Source organism: Esox lucius, chromosome 20 (genome assembly GCF_011004845.1).
Source record: "Esox lucius isolate fEsoLuc1 chromosome 20, fEsoLuc1.pri, whole genome shotgun sequence".
In the NCBI taxonomy this organism is placed as follows: domain Eukaryota; kingdom Metazoa; phylum Chordata; class Actinopteri; order Esociformes; family Esocidae; genus Esox; species Esox lucius.
In genome coordinates, this window is record NC_047588.1 from 21,121,314 (window position 1) to 21,141,618 (window position 20,305).

A 20,305-nucleotide genomic window follows, 5' to 3' on the forward strand; every position below is an offset into this window, starting at 1 on the left:
GCACGAGGACATCCAATTTTCTCTTCACAACTCAATGAGATGTATATTTCTCACTCCCAGTTAACTTTTAGTCTCACCTTCTCTCTCTAAATAAAAGTGTAAGTCACTGTGGATAAGCATGTCTGTAAATTGGCTAAAATGTAAAAAAAAATACAAATATCCAGAGTGACAGAAGCAATTAATGTTAGCTGCTTTGGTTAAGAGCAGAAGGCCACATTTTTCACCATCTTCCAAAACCGTTGGTTAACAACCTGATGCTCTGAAAGTCTAAACGCAAGGCTATATGCCACTCCCCATTTTATTTGGGCAGATGCTATTTGCACCCAGGTATACATAGCCAACAATGCTATTTGCACCCAGGTGTCCATAGCCAACAATGATATTTGCACCCAGGTGTCCATAGCCAACAATAATATTTGCACCCAGGTGTCCATAGCCAACAATGCCATTTGTACCCAGGTGTCCATAACCAACAATTATATTTTCACCCGGGGTGGAAATAGCCCAGGTATCTATTTACACCCAGGTGTATATAATAGCAGACAATTTGTACCCATGTGTCTGTAGCCAAATACCCAAGTGCAAATATTACACCCCAATACTATTTGCATCGATCTACATTTACTTTGACTATTAAGTGGGAAACACCCTATTATTTGGTGAGGTCATGACTTCATTCATCTTTAAGTTTCAGGATTATTACTACAGCCTGTGTATAATACAAAATCACCCAGAATACCTATTATTAGTTCTACCTGTTGTGAGTACTTTTTTGCATGATGCACCCAAGCACTATATTCACACTTTGGCCTTGGCCGGCTAGCACAAAACATGCATATCTGTGCTGAGCCTTGGAATTATTAATCATATATGTCAGAAGAACCAATGTATAAAGCAAGGACGTAGCCATGGTGTCTGGGGGTCCCCCCAAGTAAAACATTCAAAAATGTTGAAAATATGAATAAGAAAAAAAAATATTCACACAATCTGATATCTCCGATATCACAGGAACAACATCAACATGGCGATATCAGATGGGTCATCAATATTTGGTCCTTTTCTCACTCACCTCCATGTCACCTGCTCTCCCTGCCCTGTTGGCATCCTCATGCTCTCTCACTCCCTCTCTTTCTTTACTCTGAACGCACCAGAGTGAACATAATTACTATCAGTAAACAAGTTGTGTTTCTTGCCATGATGTTCAGGAATGAATTACTAACCATTTCTGATCTGAATGGCAATGATTATCATATCAATAAACATTGACTCACCTCTTGTGCTACTTCATACATCTATCATCTGACTGGTACTACTTTTCACTGTTAAAATGTTTGTTTGTGCTGCTATCATTTTATAGATATTAAAGAATATTTTATAGGTCATCTTGAGGTCACTCAGCCCCACAAACATCCTCCGAAATCAACGAAAATAGTCTTGTTTGTTTGTGCTTCGTTTGTGCTGATTTGTGACGGTATTTTACATATTACACATTTAATCATTGGTTATGACATCACTCAACCCCCCAACACGCTCCAAACTGAGTCAAAATTGGCTCATTCGTATCTGCTTCGTTTGTGCCAGTTTGTGCTATTATCATGTTCGTTTGTGCTGCTTCAGTATTTTATATATTAGACATTTAATTGTTGATGACATCACTCAGCCCCCCAAAATGCTCAAAGAATTAGTAAAATTGGCTCATATGTTTGTGCTTCGTTTGTGCTGGTTTGTGCCGTTAACATTTTCGTTTGTGTTGCTGTCATTTATTAGATACTAAAGAATATTTTATAGGTCATTCTGAGGTCACTCAGCCCCCCAACATTCTCCAAAATCAACAAAAATAGGCTCATTCGTTTGTGCTTCGTTTGTGCCAGAATGTGTTGTTAAAAACTTCATTTGAGCTGCTTTGGTATTTTATATATTAGACATTTAAGTACTGGTGATGGCATCACTCAGACCCCCAACATACTCCAAATTGAGTAAAAATAGGATCATTCGTTTGTGCTTCATTTGTGCCGTTTTGTGCAGTGCAACATCGTTACATTGTGAAGTAGCTAAACTAAACCCTTCAGGCTAACACCCTCAGATTATCTGACTGTTCATGCTCAGATTGACAGAACAACAATAGCTCTATTGCTGCAGGTGTAAAGTAAAAACATGGTCACCAGTCATTCAGGCTGTGTATCAGGGGTTTTCTAAAACACTGATCAAGACAGGTTGAAAGGTTGTGCAGAGACAGAATAACAACAATAGAATCCAAAAAAACACATGTCAAAATGTTATAAATCGATTTGCATTTTAATGAGAGAAATAAGTATTTGATCCCCTCTCAATCAGAAAGATTTCTGGCTCCCAGGAGTCTTTTAAACAGGTAACAAGCTGAGATTAGGAGACACTCTTAAAGGGAGTGCTCCTAATCTCAGTTTGTTACCTGTATAAAATACAGCTGTCCACAGAAGCAATCAATCAGATTCCAAACTCTCCACCATGGCCAAGCTGCTTGGTGAGAAGGTGACAACAGTTGGTGCGATTATTCGCAAATGGAAGAAACCCAAAAGAACTGTCAATCTCCCTCGGTCTGGGGCTCCATGCCAGATCTCACCTTGTGGAGTTGCAACGATCATGAGAACGGTGAGGAATCAGCCCAGAACTACACAGGAGGAGCTTGTCAATGATCTCAAGGCAGCTGGGACCATAGTCACCAAGAAATAAATTGGTAACACACTACGCTGTGAAAGACAGAAATCCCCCTGCTCAAGAAAGCACATGTACAGGCCCGTCTGAAGTTTGCCAATGAACATCTGAATGATTCAGAGGAGAACTGTGTGAAAGTGTTGTGGTCAGATGAGATCAGAATCGAGCTCTTTGGCATCAACTCAACTTGCCGTGTTTGGAGGAAGAGGAATGCTGTCTATGACCCCAAGAACACCAACCCCACCGTCAAAAATTGAGGTGGAAACTTTATGCTTTGGGGGTGTTTTTCTGCTAAGGGGACAGGACAACTTCACTGCATCAAAGGGACGATGGATGGGGCCATGTACTGTCAAATCTTGGGTGAGAACCTCCTTCCCTCAGCCAGGGCATTGAGCTGAAGGTTCAAGTTGCCAAAGATCAGCCTTGAAACCTTAATGACTTGGAGAAGATCTGCAAAGAGGAGTGGGACAAAATCCCTCCTGAGATGTGTGCAAACCTGGTGGCCAACTACAAGAAACGTCTGAACTCTGTGATTGCCAACAAGGGTTTTGCCACCAAGTACTAAGTCATGTTCTGCAGAGTGTTCAAATACTTATTTCATTCATTTAAATGCAAATCAATTTAAAACATTTTTGACAGGTGTTTTTCTGGATTATTTTGTTTTTATTCTGTCTCTCACTGTTCAAATAAACCTACCATTAAAATTATAGACTGATAACTTTGGACATCACTGATAACTTTGGCAAACATACAAAATAAGCAGGGGATCAAATACATTTTTGTCCCTCACTGCAGCTGACAAGTGGTATTCAAATATGGACCTCGAAGCCAGTTTTGCTCAATTCTTCATTGCAACCATCTATTTAGGGACTTATTTAGACCTGGGATTGAGTGAGTGACATTAATGATGAAGTAGAACAGAAAACCAGCAGGCTCCAAATGCCGTAGGGGAACATCTGAATACCCCTGACCTATAACGTTGGCTGGGGTATTCACCGAAAAGAGTAGGCTAACATTAACTTCACTGGCTAATGACAAACTGTCTAAATCATTTTGATGACATGCAAAGTTGATTTCTACTTTTTTTTTGTGTATTTCTAAGCCCCTGTGTAGACAAAACAGTAATTAGTGCCAGTTTACAGCTATTAGCCCTGTACATTTGAGGAGACACGCTTCCACAAACAAATTTGCGGTGTATCTTTTACTATTGCTACTGCCAGCAGTTTGCAAACTCATGACAGAATTGTTTCAAAACCATAATCTGAAAAGTAAATCCAACAGCCTTACAAAGGGAAAATATACAGCAACATATATGACACATACGAGGGATGTTTTGGGAGAAATGTTGTTTAAATTTGCAGACTGAGTCAATGGCTATCTAGCTGTAGATTTCTGGAGGTGTTTTATTTAGGCTACCAAGGCCATATCTAAAGTAAGCGTCCACCAGACCTTCTCGCAAATTTGTGCGGCAGTGTCTGGTAATGGGATTATGCAGAAGAAAACTCGACTTACATCTGAGCCAGAATTGGATTGAGTTATTGGGACAGAAGTGGGTGCACACACACACAAACACACAAACACACAACTTTATGAGCATATTAGTAATGATGCAGGTCCTATATTTTTCCCAAACCTAGTGTGCCTTGTGAGAGCGTGGAGCTGGTGTGATTCCATTTGCAGAAGGCTCCTCCCAGCTTCTCCTTGGGCTATTCTGCAGAAGGGATGTCAATATCTTACTCTACTACCTCAGGATGGAGAAGAAAATAAGAGAAAAGAGCAGAGTCTACCTGTGTCAAGTAAGTACTACTGTAGGACATCTTAAAGTAATTTCAAACGCATTGCTACAAAGCATGAGCTTGGCAGGCAGGGATGAAGGCTGACAAATCCAGAAGCCTATTCCCAAACTACAGAGAGTTAACAAAGAAACATACAGCTTTGTAGAAATTCATGACTTGCTCTTCTACATGAGGTATATAATTATGCTGTTAAGTGAAAAACGAGAGACATAGCCAACTGTATATGTATTTTCAACAGACCAAATGATATGGATTGATTTTACTATTCTGACCGCAGAAATGTGAGGAATTTTGGTTGGATCAAATCACTGGTTTAATCATGAACAAATAGAGTTAGGACACAGACGCTTACAATCTGTAGTCCCTTCCGATCATCTGATAGCAGCATGACGGTGGCAGTCTCAGAGTCCAAAGACTCTCAAAAATCCCACATTTGTTTCAATTAATATATCTGAAAAAGAATGGGCTAAAGCAGAACTACTGTATCTGGTAATTCACTCAGGGAAAGTATTTACAATATACAGTACTGTATACAAATAGTTACATACACAAGACCATTGTGTTCAGTAGCCATAGGTGATGTAGCCAATTGAAACATTTGGGGAACAGGTGCAGGAACTTTTGGCCGCATAATCTAGCCTTACCACATTGGACGAGGTGCACCATAGGCTAGCCAGAAGACTGCTAAAACTGAGAGACATTTGAACAAGTGGGATTATTTTCAATGATGGAAGTGTAAAGAGATACACTGTGCCAAGGCTTTAATTTACATTATAAAACTGGGTCTTATGGATACTGAATGACAATTCCATCTTAAAATTACTGCACCTCTGGAAGAAATTAATCACGTTCACATTGCTGTCCGAATCATCTCTATTATTTATCTTCTTTAATATTCTTTCTCCTTGTGCAAGGCCATGGTAGCGCCATAAGGTCTGGCCTGACTGGTCTTTTTTGTGTAGACACGGGGTCTTTCATACAAAAGAACATTTTATATACATGATTGTTTTTTACGTTAGGTCTGAGAAGTGATCATAACCGTGTGCATAACTGCATGTTTTGCGAGCTGGTATTAATGCAGCTTGGATAGTGTTTTGAAATGTGCACAACAAGACCCAATAAGCACAACTGCAGAGTGAACATGGTCATTCTCAGGACCATGACCGAACTTCCTGGCGTTCTGGGGACATCTAACAACAACATTCCTGTGTGTTTAGAAAAAATACATACAATGAAAAGGCCTTTGAGACTCCTCTGCAACAGGATATTGGGCTCAGATGATCCACTCGCAGAAAATGTCACATCTCAATAGGCCTGAAAGAGATATCTAGTTAACTCAAAAAGCCATGAATAAGAATGTGTTCTCACTCTCAATTCAGCTAGTAAAATAAGGGTTAAGAGAGGTATTTCTAAGTTCAGCCTCTAGTGTATAGCAGAAACAACATGTTTTATGACTCCAGATAACATAGCAGCTAATTCGATTACATATAGCAGGCTTGTTAATATTGATTAAGTTATACAATGAGTAGTTTGAAACTTGATCTCAGTCTGAGGTATAACTTCCTTGGCTGGTGACGTCACACAGATAGCTTTGTACCTATATGGATTTACTGTGATGAGCAAAAATATTATGTCCACTCACAGGTGAAGTGGATAATGGTGATCATCTCCTAACATGGGCACAAGTCAAGGTCTGGGTAGATTAGATGGTAAGCAAACAATCAGTTCCTGTAGTCAACGTGTTGGATGCAGGAGAAATGGGCACGAGTAAACACCTGAGCAATTTTGACAAAGGTCAAATTGTAATGGCCAGATGACTGGGTCAGAGCATCTCTGAAACACTAGGCTTGTGGCGTGCTCCCGGTCAGCAGTGGTGATTACCTACCAACAGTGGTCCAAGGAGGGACAAACCACAAACTGGCAACAGGATGTTGGGCGCCTAAGGCTGTCTCGTCTGGTCTGGACCAACAGAAGGTTTACTGTGACACAAGTCACTGAAAATTGTAATAACGTTACGGTGTCAAAACACAGTGCATCGCACCCTGCAGGGTATGGGCCTGCCCCTGTCCACCATCGTAAGGGCCGTGTATGTGTGCGCCGTTTACCTGGGGAATAGATGGTACCAGAATGAACTATGGGAAGATGACATGCCGGTAGAGCCTGTGTGATGCTCTTGGCTACATCTGTTGGGAAACCCTGGATTATTTAATTTTAATAAGGGATTACTTAAATTTAAAAACTAACACATTAAGTTAATTGTTAGCCTTCAAAAGTAGTCTGACTACTGTAACATTTTACTTTGTAACACATTACCCCAACACGATATAATGACAGGACCAAAAAGAAACAAGAGAAAATAATCAGGAAGACGCAGAATCTACTGAGGATGAACATTCCGACAATAAATTATTTACTAAGCACTCCATTTTAAATTACACATTTTCCCAGTAAACATTATGAAATAATTAGCATTATTCTGCTTTTGTATGGTGTTAATCGTACAAATGACTCCTTAAATAAAAGAGGCTGAGCATATTCTGGTTTTAGACAAGACTCCTTTGACATAGTCCAACATAATTTAGATTCCTTACTCATCATTCTATTCCTACCATAGACTACATATGTCATAATATTTGCTGCCTGGTACCATGGATAAGCAGCTTACAGATACCGTTAGTGAAATGTGTAAAATTAAATCCTTCCTATGACTAAAGTAGCATGATTCTGGTTGGAATATATAGCATGCTGTACAGAATGAGAAGAATCCATAATGTATCATCTCTATCCAGGGAATTGATGTTGTCCTCTGAGACCTCGGTTTTCCTCTGAACTCTATGTTTAGCCTATGTAGATGCATACAGTGCTCTCGTAGAGCATGGCCTTTCTTATTGAATGGTAACAAAAACATTTAAAGGCAATTTTCTTGATGATAGATTGGAAACAGGACCCATAGATACTGAGGCCGAGGGCACCAGACCAGCCCGCGTGCCTGGGAATGTAAGTCCTCACACCACAGAAATCTTCCCAGATCCATGTTTAACTGGCAGATGACATCTGAGAACCATGATTTCTTGGCCAACGGTTGGCCACAATGTTCTTTGATACATTTGGCGGAAATATATTGTAGATATGAGTGGAAAAATTCTGGACACCGAACACACATGCACAAATGTGAGCTCAAAAATGCACGCACACAACTTCAATGGAGGTTTTGAGAACTGAAATATGTCAAGGCCATCAGATTCCGACAACTTCATTATAAAGTCTAATGATGTGAGACATCCACAGAAAGCTTTAAAACTGTCACACTTTTTTGTGGCTATGTCACTCAGGAAAAATGTAATACATCAACAACATTCCAGCAAACCTCTACCACTCTTTCTCTCTTATCCACCAGTGTAGTTCCAATCTACAAAATTGTATACTTGGAGACAGCAAGCCAGGCTAAAATCATGGTAAAACAAGAAAAGGAACCAGGCAAGCCTAGTTCTGTTGGCCCGCAATTAGAAGGGATGAATGTTGTTGTCCCTGGCTGGATTCTATGCGCGGTTTTATGTGTGGCAGACTGTCTTTAACCATACCGCTATTTAAACAGCAGGTAGTGTTGCACGTGATACGTGTGTAGAGATGTGGTATTTCGGAGCTAGTTCCATACATTAGCTAACATCCAACAACAACAGGTATAACAAGGTCGTTACACTACTATTGTACTTTGCAATATAACTATAAACAGTTTTACTTTAGGATTACTATTATGTTGCAACTGAAGCTTGAAGCCAGGAGAGTTTTTGTCTATCCTGAACAAATCCTAATGTCTAATTTGTTTTGTCCATGGCAAGGATCCAAACCCGGTCAACAATATGGAAATCTGCGTCTCTAACCACTACGCTATTTAACAATAGTCAGTCAGTTAGCCAGTCAGTCAGTCACTCACTGAGACATTGGCTCTTTTTGGCCCGCTCTGCAAAAAATTCAGAGAACGAGAAAAGGAAGTGACAGTGGGAGAGCAGACTAAATCCACTTTCTGTCTATGTATTCTGCTGGGCTGTGTCTGTTCCCAAGGATCACCATGATAGAATATTTTTCTCTTTCTTGACCTCCTTCTCTCTTCTGCACCTAGTGGTTCCTAACTGGGGGTGAACTAAAAACTGTCCCTCCCACAGACAAAAATTTAATTCAATATTCAATGTCTCCCTTCCCATCATTTCTCTCCACTCTTCACACGATATCCTTCCAAGACATGAAAGCTATAGGAATGACTACAGCCTGATTATGAGCTATACTGGAGGCCTGCTGCATTTTGGGAAGCACAGTGACTGTGTTGCTTATCTTGACATGAATGATGACACAGATGATGATGATCATGACAATGATTCACATAGGAGAACTGTTTCTCTATTTATAAAACTTTTACATAATAATCCCATGGACCAGAAAGTGATTTGTTTCCTATGAAAGATTTTTCCAGTCAGTCCAAATAAATTCAATGTGTGAAGACAAAGTGTCATGCCAACTCACACTCAAGTGGATGAGAAACTCAGCATACATCTTTACTAAAGTTGGTTTGAGTTAATGGAGCAGCAGCCCAGGAAGTGTGCACACATTCAGGCCATCCTTGGCCATTAGAATGGGCACAATCTGCCCATACTAATGGCTCATTACAGTGTGAGTGGATTTGTGAGTTTCAGTGTCCTCGCATTCTTAACATCCTTCTTAAACTAGTGAAATGTATTTTATGACTCTAGCAAAGACACTGTAAATGGTGCAAAACTGCAACAGATGAAGTCTCTATCCATTTCAGGTGCCAGAATTAGAGGTACTATTCAGGTCTAATTATTTTCTTTACTGCTCCCTCAGAGACATCTTAGAGCTGCAGAGGAAATTGTTGTTTTCTTTACCAAATTCTTCAAATGTTTCCCATGGCGGCACAGGTCATTTATAGCCAGTGGTCCAGGTTCTAGGATCTGTCCAGTTCACATAACTTCACCCCAAAAGTCCCTTATTCAGTAGCACGCTAAAAGGTTCAGCATTAAAGACATCACATTTGCATGCAAAATCAAAACTTTGGATTTCTCACAGAAGGGACAATGCATAAATGTAACTTCTGATGTCTCTGTCTACAGTAAATCCATTTCTAAGTATTAGATTAAATGGTCAAGCTCATTGGGGATATTGAACATACTTTATCATCAAACGTCTGTGAGTTAGCTAGTCTAAAGACATGGTTCGATGTTTTAGAAAAAAAAGCGTTGTCTTAAATTAAAATGTATAGTTTCCAAAGTATTGTTATTTATTATTATTACTAAAAAGAAATGTATTTATATATGAATGTTACCTTCAAACATGTAAAGTGAAAGACTAAATCAAAATATAGTGCCTTGCAAAAGTACTCAAACCAATGAGCAATTCTCTTATTTTACTTAATTATAAACAGCATACTTCAACTTTCTGTTCATTATGTTTTCTTTCAAATACTGAAACCAATTATTATTTGGTGTTTTTGGAATTATGTTGGTAAATATGTGTAAGTAAAAAACAGAAACATGTTTCTTGCATAAGTATCCAACCCCTATACTGTGAAGGCAAAGAAATGAAATGCTAATACTGGCTGGGACTAAGTTGAATAATGGCTCCATGGGCCTTCAAGAAAAAATCAAGGTAAGTGTTTTCCCCCCCAAATATGAACCTAAAGGATTATTAGGAACACCTGTTCAATTTCTCATTAATGCAATTATCTAATCAAGCAATCACATGGCAGTTGCTTCAATGCATTTAGGGGTGTGGTCCTGGTCAAGACAATCTCCTGAACTCCAAACTGAATGTCAGAATGGGAAAGAAATGGTGATTTAAGCAATTTTGAGCGTGGCATGGTTGTTGGTGCCAGACGGGCCGGTCTGAGTGTTTCACAATCTGCTCGTTACAACCGAGGTATGCAGCAAAGCATTTGTGAAGCCACAACACACACAACCTTGAGGCGGATGGGCTACAACAGCAGAAGACCCCACCGGGTACCACTCATCTTCTGACCATGTCCATCCCTTTATGACCACCATGTACCCATCCTCTGATGGCTACTTCCAGCAGGATAATGCACCATGTCACAAAGCTCGAATCATTTCAAATTGGTTTCTTGAACATGACCATGAGTTCACTGTAATGGCCCCCACAGTCACCAGATCTCAACCCAATAGAGCATCTTTGGGAGCTTCGTGCTCTGGATGTGAATCCTCCATCAACTGCAAGATGCTATCCTATCAATATGGGCCAACATTTCTAAAGAATGCTTTCAGCACCTTGTTGAATCAATGCCACGTAGAATTAAGGCAGTTCTGAAGACGAAAGGGGGTCAAACACAGTATCAGTATGGTGTTCCTAATAATCCTTTAGGTGAGTGTAGATCAAACTATTCCTTTAACGTCTAGGGGTTGAAGTGACAATGAAAAATTATAAACTATAAATTATTACACCTCCCCCAACCTGTGTGGGACTACTCAATTTTTTTTTTTAAATGCTACATTTGATATAGGGCTTTACTGATGTTTAAGTATTGTCCCAGTGATAGCACTGTTTTAAAAAGAACCTTATCACTTCCTCGGTGTAACACAGCACTCAGATTGGTGATGTACAATGAAAGGGAAAGTGTGAACGGGTATGAGGGAGCGACATACAGAGAGAAAGCTCAGTGCCAAGACTAAGAGGTGAGTTGGAGTCTTGCTCTTTACACAAGCAGGGAAAGAGGAAGAGATGCTCATTTGGGTCTAACCATAACTGACATCTGACCACATCAGGGATAGGGAGGACAAAGGGCCTTCAGCACCAGTGCAGGCCAGGCAGTGTTATGTAAAGTCCTTAGAGAGAAGCCAACCCAAGACAGGAACCTCAGAGAGAAAAACAGTAAAAGGAAAGAGAGCGCTATATAGAATGTATCTCAGAGAGAGAGAGAGAAAATTAATTACCCATCACTTCAGCCATTCCTTCTCTGAGAACACACACACACAAACTCACACACACAGTGTCCCAGGCCAATGCTGTGCTAGGCAAGGATACAAGGACATAAAAGGAAGGAACATTTAGATACGTTTTATTAACAGGTTTTGGAAGTTTTTTCCCCCAAAAAATAGATAACTGTTGTTTTTACTTTGTGTGACGGACTCAATGAAATGTAAAGTCAATTGGCAGGGCTACTGAGATCAAATCCCTGGTCTGTATGTTCACTCCAGAAAAGCTGAGAAGACCATTCTACCTCAAGGTTATTGTTAACCAATGCAATACCGATAATGATACACACATGCTGTCTCCTCAAACTCTACACCGAGTGTACATTCATTTCAAATTGGAAATGGGAACAGCCTAGAGTTTTCTTAGAGTAAACTCTTGTGTTTCATCAAGTACAACAATATTTCTTAAACTCAAAAGAGCTAGCAAGCAGAATGTCTCTACAAATGCGTTCAACATTTACATCCTAGTTTCTACAACATTACCTGCCTCCTAATCAACTAGTATAGGCTCAATTGTAGCAGAGTACATGTACACTCACACATTCATACATGCTTGTTACACAAAGGGAAAATGATTAGTAGTCCTTTCATAATTTTTAGGGGAATAACAATGGCCCAAAGGACTAGGAAAAGACTGATGTAGTACACATGAATACTTTACAAACCATTTGTACTAACAGAGCACAGTTCATAGACATAAATGACTGCAGCACATTCTACATACCACTGGTAATATATTCTAAGATATGACTCCATGATACTATACAATAAACGCAAGAAGCATTACCATCAACCACTGACACATTGTACAAAAAAAAGTTACAATTATTTCACATGCCATCCAAATGTCACTAATTTTGAACTTACCTCATCAAAAACACTATCCTCTTTCCTGAAAGCTGAAAAGAGAAAAGAGAGGATATTACGAAAAAAAAAACAGGCTCACACTGATGCATTTAGAACAGTAACCACAAACGCAGGACACACAACACACAGGCATGTGTGCGCGCCAATGCCATTCATTTTTTTGTCGCCATTAACACATTTTTCTTGTTTGAGCCTCAGAATCATCCATAGTTTGAGCTTGACTTGGGTGAAGCTGTCACTTATTAATTTGAAAGTTTATGGGTAATTTCATTTACACTTGAGTTGTATTGGAATTGTCTGGAGCACTTAACATTAAGTGAGAACCGTGGAGTTTCGACAAATTGGTTTGACAATGCAAGAAGTAAACACCACATCTCTACACACTTATAACGTATACCCACACCCGCTGTTTAAATAGCATAGTGGTTAAAGACACAATCTTGTCGTGAATCGTGTTTAAATGCCAACTTGTCTGTGAATCCTGCTTAACAGTGCGTTAGTTTGTGTACATTAGAACACATTCAGCACTGTTCCAAGTTGTTAGAAATTGGAATATCTACAAGAAGAACAGCCGTGCCTCCCCTCCCAACCTTTTTTGAAACTGGTCCCTAGATGCTATGTCCACGCAAATCCACCTGTTAACCTTGCTATTAGCATGGTACGTTATGCTTATTTTGTGTTGCTAGCCTAAGCTAAGCATTAATGTCATCACCAGTAGGATTTCCAATAAAATATATTATAGAAGCGGAGTCAACAACTTCCCTGCTGTGCAGGGTCAATTTCTCAGGGGATGTTTCCAAGTGCTTTGGAAGTCATCTGTTATTGTGCCTATATTCAAAAGCGGTGTTCCTCATTCTGCTAGTAATTACAGACCTATTAGTATTTTACCTATAGTCTCAAAGATTGATGGCTGCACAAATCACAAATTATTTGAATAATAGTTCTGTTGCTTTACATCCAATGCAATTTGGCTTTAAAGCAAACTATTCAACTGAGATGGCAAACTGCTATTTCACTGAAAAAGTTAAGTCCCTATTAGATAAAGGAGGGGTTGTCGGGGCTGTGTTTGTTGATCTCAGGAAGGCCTTTGACACAGTAAACCACAGAATTCTGTTGTCTAAATTATTACGTTTTAATTTGTCTCCACATACGTTGAGATGGATTGAATCATACTTGTCAGGTCGCACACAATATGTAAATATACAGAATTATAAATCAGCTCCTTTAAGTATATCCACTGGTGTTCCACAAGGATCTATTTTGGGCCCTTTACTTTTTACGTTGTACATCAATGATCTTCCTTCAGTTTGTCCTAACACTAACATTCAAATGTATGCAGAGGACACTGTTATTTATATACACGGAAGTTGTGTGTCACAAGTCGCTAAACGAACTTACAGAATCCCTGGTTCATATTGCAGCTTGGTTAGAACAATGCAGCTTACAGTTAAACATCTCTAAAACAGTGGGCATGTTTATCACCAAAACTAAGAATTGAAGTATGCCAGATGTACCTGTATCAGGTGAAAGATTACAAGTTGTATCTGAATATAAGTACCTTGATATTCTGATTGATTCCAAACTTTCATTTAAGGCGCAGGTTAAAAAGGTCTGTAACCGGGTCAGATTTAGTTGATCTAATTTTAGATTTATTTGTGATTATATGTCGTCTGACGCCGCTTTGATGTATATGCATTCCATGATTGTTTCTAATATTACCTACTGTTTAACTACTTGGTCACACGCTAATTTTACTACTTTGAAACCACTAGAGTCTTTGTATAAACAATCATTAAAAATTCTTGATAAGAAATCAGTTAGGTTTTATCACTGCTCAATATAAAAAAAATACAACTTGCTAAGCTGGGATAACTTGATCAAATATGTACATATTTGTTTGATGTTTAAGACTATACATAGCCTGTCTTCACCACTAAAACAGTTTGTGAATGTTAGAACAACTGCTCACCAATTTACAAGGGGTGGGGAAAGAGAGGACTGTATTATCCTTCTCAAAAAGAGTAACTTTAGCCAGTCTGTATTTTCGGTAAAAGCTGCAATGGAATGGAATTGCGTCCCACCAACCATTAGACGATTAGATGCTTTTGGCTCTTTCCAGTCTTAGCTTAAAAAATGGTTATTGACAACTCAGCACTGTCAACATTAGTATTGTATCCTAGACAATAGATTTTGTTGTACTGGTTGTTCTTGACTATGTTGCTCTCTTCTGCTGCCATCTCCCTCTTTATCTCTCTTTTTTATTTTCCTTATTATTTTGTTTAAGATAATTCATGTTTATTTTTGTATCTTAAATGTGATGCTCTGTCTCTGTTTTTAGGGTGACTTCTTAACATTTTGTCAAGGGTCTACAGATGTAATATAGCCTTTTAGGCTAATTCTGGAACGTTTACATTTATGTTTATTAATGTGCATTGCCCCTGTAAATAAATACAAAATAAAAATAAATCACAGATCTCTCCTGTTTAATGTTTGTGGATAAACATCTTTAGCTACCCTTGCCTCCCTTATACATTAGCCTATTTAAGTATCGTACCTTATTGCATTTGGTTGAATTGGGGAATATATATGTATTTGGTTGTGGCCAAACAACTATTCGAAAAGCTAATTGTTTCCCCATTCTAACTAGATTTTAGGCTAAAGATCTAAGGCCAAAAACATGAAGAGCATAGCTAGGTGTGATTGAGTGTTGGATAACATGCCTGCAGCTTTCCAGATAGGGGGCTGATATGTGTTTTATACAGAATCCTAAAATAGCCATTATTGTACTTGCTGCCTGGATCAAAAGCACAAAGGTAGGAGATTGCAGAACTATTGGATCAGAGAGAAGCAACATTCAATTTCAATTTACAAGGGCTACAAATAGATTCTGACATTCATTATGGTAATTTGAGGAGGGCCCTGACATACCCTATTCTAAAGGACCAACTTGGAAAAAGACAGTTCCTCCACTTATTTAATATCAAATAAACATGAACCGCTCGTTTGAGATCTCACCAGGTCAGGGGACCATGATGGCCACTCCAGAACCTTCACCTTTTTCTGCTGTAACCACTGGAGGGTCAACTTGGCCTTGTGCTTAGGGTCATTGTCGTGCTGGAAAGTCCAGGAGCGTCCCATGCGCAGCTTTCGTGCAGAACAATGCAAATTGTCTGCCAGTATTTTCTGATAACATGCTGCATTCATCTTGACATAAATTTTCACAAGATTCCCCGTGCCTTTTGAGCTCACACACCCCCAAAACATTTCACAGTGGGGATGGTATTCTTTTCACTATAGGCCTTGTTGACCCCTCTCCAAAAATAGCGCTTATGGCACAACCATAAGTTCAAGCATCGTCGTATTGTGCTCATTGACACAACCAGACTGTCTTTTTCCAGAGCAGCCTGCATTTCTCCAGAGGTTACCTGTTGGTTTTTCTTTGTATCCTGAACATATTCCTCTGGCAGTTTTGGCTGAAATGTTTCTTGGTCTACCTGACCTTGGCTTGGTATCAAGAGATCCCTTAATGTTCCACTTCTTAACAAGTGATTGAACAGTGCTTCCAGGCATTTGCAAGGCTTTGAATATATTTGTATATCCTTTTCCATCTTTATAAAGTTCCATTACCTTGTTACGCAGATTTTTTGACAGTTCTTTTCTACTCCCCATTGCTCAGTATCTAGCCTGCTCAGTGCATCCACGTGAGAGCATCCAAACATTCAAGGGTATGAACACTTTTGATCAGGGCCATTTGGGTGATTTCTGTTATCATTCTGATTTTAAAAGGAACCAAACAACTGTGGTAATAAATGGCTTCATATGATCACTCTCCTTAAATATTAGACTATTTTTTTTGCCTGATCAGTCATATTTTAAAAATCAATTAAAAATCTCACAATTTTTGCCAGGGTATCCAAACTTAGGAGCACAACTGTATATATACATTTTTATGTTTTATCTAAATAAGGATTTCAGATAACAGAAATACTGCCCTCCACTTGACAGCAATATCCTTCATATTTCTGAAAAAAAAGGTGAACAATTCTGTGCCTATGGGACTGTTTCCTTCCTAGCATGATGTAATGTATGGTGCTAAGTTGACCCTATCTCCAGGTTGATAAATGCTTTGCTGTCAACACAATAAATCTCTTCATTGTCAGATTTCTCAATTAAGTAAAACAATTGATTGAGGGTATCACAATCAATGAATCTGCTCCAATGAAAAGGGGGACATTCTAGATAATAGTAACGGTATAATTGTTTGGGCCTACAAGAACATTGATTTACTAATTACAGTCTCTTCTGTCCAGGAAAAGTCCTGTAGCTGCTGAGCCATAAAATGTTATCTTTCTCTTCAGAGGACATAAACATATAGGACAGTAGAAATTCCTCATTTTATAAAAATCGACCAGGATCATTGCTACTTAATAACATGGGAATGTCTCAATGTACAACAAGATGTTTCATTGTTATTCATTTTGAAAACAAAAGATTATATTAAATACAAATAATTTTTTTCTATGTCACTCTGAACAAACATTCTCACCTTTTAGACAACTAGAACAGCCCATAACTTCCAATGCTTTTCATTTACACCCTGCATGAAATACTACAACATGACATTTGGGCTACATTTACATTGACAATTTGAAATCAAATGTATGTCATTGTTTTTCCAAACAAAAATATCCATGTAAGATATGTAAAGTATCTTCATTATTCAACAGTAAACCATGTATTTATTGTATTAATTTACTGTTGTAAGATCATCTGCCTGAGAACACATTCTCATTTACAGCAATGACCAGGGGAATAGTGACAGGAGGAAAAGAGGGGATGAATGAGTCAAATGGAAGCTAAGGATGATTAAGTAACCATGTTGGTATAAAAGGGTCAGATTGGACAGATCTGGCCAAGACACCAGGGTTAGTACTTCTATTCTTACAATCAGTGTCATGGGATGTTTAGTGACTACAGAGTGTCAGGACGCCTATTTAATGTCCCATTTGGAAGACGGCATACTATGCAGGGCAATGTCCTCTTCACTGCTCTGGGGCATTGGGATATTATATTTAGACCAGAGGGAAGAGAGCCCCCAACTGGCCCTCTTATGTATGCAACATATGAAACGTTGGACAGGATGATCGTTTCAGTTCACCTAAGGTCAAGAGGATGCATTGTCATGTATCATATAATAAACTGTAGCAGTAATGAGAAAATGATGAAATTGGGAGTTTACAGGTCTGTACATGATTTTAGGATTAGATAAGACAATGGCTTTAGTATCCTAAGGGGACACTGTTTGCAGCACAGTGTACACAAAAAATTTGTTCATATACAGACAACAAATAACATTAAAATAATTCATAGTATATACAGTATTCACAGACACACACTAGACACATACTATTCCCAACTGATCTGACAATGTTTGTGAAAAAATTATTTGAACACGCAAGGAAACAATACCAGCTCAGTTCAAATATCATACCTCCTCCAAAAAATTGTTGTTTTCACAAAATGTAATCGAATTGTATCATGAAAAACTAGTTCGATATCATGGATGGCCAAACCTCGTATTCGTAGCTGTATTAATTTTGTAATTTGCTACATTTTCCAGATCCCTCCTCATCATTTTATCGAAACAAGGCAGGGTTTTCCGTTTTTTATTTTATTATGGCGATACGCTGATGACAAACAGTAGATCTGGCAAGGACAAGAAAATAAAGTAGACTATAGCATGCAACAAACGAGCTGAAGTTTTCAAACTATGATGAACAGCCTAAAGCTCTTTGTTTAACCGTCCGTGAAACACAGTAGTGAGTGATTGATCAGATAGTGCGGTGCGCCACGTCGATGCGCTGATGCAGAATTCAACCCTGACGAATATGGACAAGGACAATTCCACCGCAGCAGAAACGTCGATGCCAACCGTTGATGTTTCGTGCACACTTAGAAACCACCCATTTAGGTACATTTCATGTTTCATTTGCTGTTTAATGCGCATTACATTTCTGCGTTAGTTTGGGTGGAGACTAATGGCTGTCTGCATGGATATCTTTGTTAACATTTTTGCTTTGCTTCTAATGCACCAAACCGTTCTCCACAGGGAATCCAAGAGCTAGGAAGAGAGATGCTACCTGCCACCTGGCTTTCTGAGCACGCATGCGGGACATTTCGTTCGAAAACTACGTCCACCTAAAACGCCTCCCATAAGCACACTGCAAATGTGTGATCCGTTAGGCAGTCTTGATAAGAGCAATGTGTTGAATAATAGCAAGAAAATTAGTAGTATTCAGTGTGTAAGAAAAAGTTAATATAACCATTAACCCTATCTGAATATTGTAAATTGCAACTATTTGGAAACTCGCAGCTGTTTTATTGTAGAGTAAAGCTTTTTTTTTATCACGAAAAACTAAAATGTTACTGGCAAGGAGTGAACACAATTCATAACCATGCTAAATAACGGCGATATTCTAGCTACAGTGAGTCTTACTTACCTATGCGACTTAAACTTTCTGATAAAGTTCTTCTTAACTTTTTCATTTTGCCAATTTTTTCAGCAGGTTGCGAGGTTGGCATAAGGTCACACATCTTGACGGTTGGATTGTAGCAGTGATCTTCACACTGGAGAAGAGGGGAGCACGGGGTTCCACCCGGTTCCCCAGTTCTACTACGCTGTCAATATACAGGAAACGTTTAATCAAACGCTTTAGTTTTCAAAACCACATTAGATATGGTGTATTCTTTTAAGGGTTTCTTTGTACCCAACTAGGCTACATTTCATACGGAATAGTCCACAAGTAGCCTAGCTGTAGCTCTGAAACAAAACAAAATGCCCCGGGTGAGGGTTTGCGCACTCTCTCTAAAACTGAAAGGGTTGATGAGTTCTTTTCGTAGTCTTTCTATCTCTCACTCACTCCGTGCTTTGCTCTCTTTGGATGTGATTTTGGAATACTCTGGCTTGCGAGGAAGAAAAAAAAACACACTTCAGCCAAGCTACAAACCCCGCCCGAGATCCACAACGATTGGCCAAAAATGAATGATTTGTTATTGGATCTATACATTATGCCGCGGTAGGATACCGCTAAAATCGAATTTTCTCTCGTTATTATGGGGCAGGTTATAAGAAAGGCAGTCCCTTTGTTTAAAGTAACTCTTAAAAGTGAAAGTGACATCGCCTATGACATGTTTTCTATAATTCTTTTTAGGCATTTCATGCTTCATTTTAGCCATTTAATTTTCAGTAAATTAGCTATTGTCCAAAGCGACTTATAGCAGCCTAGCGAGTGCTTATATTTAGGCTACATACTTGACAGGAAAATGGTGAAAGACAGCGCAATCCGAAAGAGCAGTAGGTTGGAATCGAACCATTTCGGCAGTATGTGTCCACTCCTGGTTGCAGCTTTGTCCACTGGACCTTCATAGGCAACATAACATTTTAATGTACCCTCTCCAAAATGGTTGGACACATGGTCAGAGTTGAAAATTTAATAGGTGAAGTCACGCAGATGCTAGTTTGAATTGTATATATGCTACTGTAAATATATTTGTACTCTAAAAACGGTTTTCCCCACCTACTTTCTCTAGACTTTGACATTTCGGAAGTATACCGTTTATACTGATATTCTGAACAGAATGAGCAGTCATTTGACCCGCTAATGACGTGGTGTAAACATTATCTCTCTTGTTTAAAGAATGTTAAGCACGGGTAAGGAGCAGCTCTGCCCTATAGCCAAGTTCCTTTGGGAAACACGCTAAGAATGTAAAGGGGTTTGTCAAGGCCAAGTTGTTTTTAAGTAGCATATTCCTCCAGGGAAGGCTGTGTCTACGGTCCTGTCCAGATCAGCGCTTTAGCTCCTGCATGGTTCTTTCGGTTCCATGATTCAGGGTTCGTAACTGAAGGATAATGTCTACGATACAATAAAAAATGTTGTAAAGCATATCCTGGTC

At 39.0% G+C, this 20,305-nt stretch overlaps 1 protein-coding gene across 1 annotated transcript in view; it reads right to left on the minus strand.

The window, feature by feature from the left end:
- The window catches only part of cdk14 (cyclin-dependent kinase 14), a 187,102-nt gene extending 167,904 nt beyond the window's left edge, over window positions 1–19,198 (minus strand). The window contains exons 1-2 of the mRNA XM_034288992.1: window positions 18,853–19,198; window positions 12,353–12,384 (exon numbers count right to left, since the gene is read on the minus strand). Of these exons, the coding sequence (XP_034144883.1) occupies window positions 12,353–12,384; window positions 18,853–18,946 (126 nt within the window). The 5' untranslated portion in view covers window positions 18,947–19,198. The remainder of the gene's footprint in view (window positions 1–12,352; window positions 12,385–18,852) is intronic.
- Window positions 19,199–20,305: the final 1,107 nt, after the last annotated feature.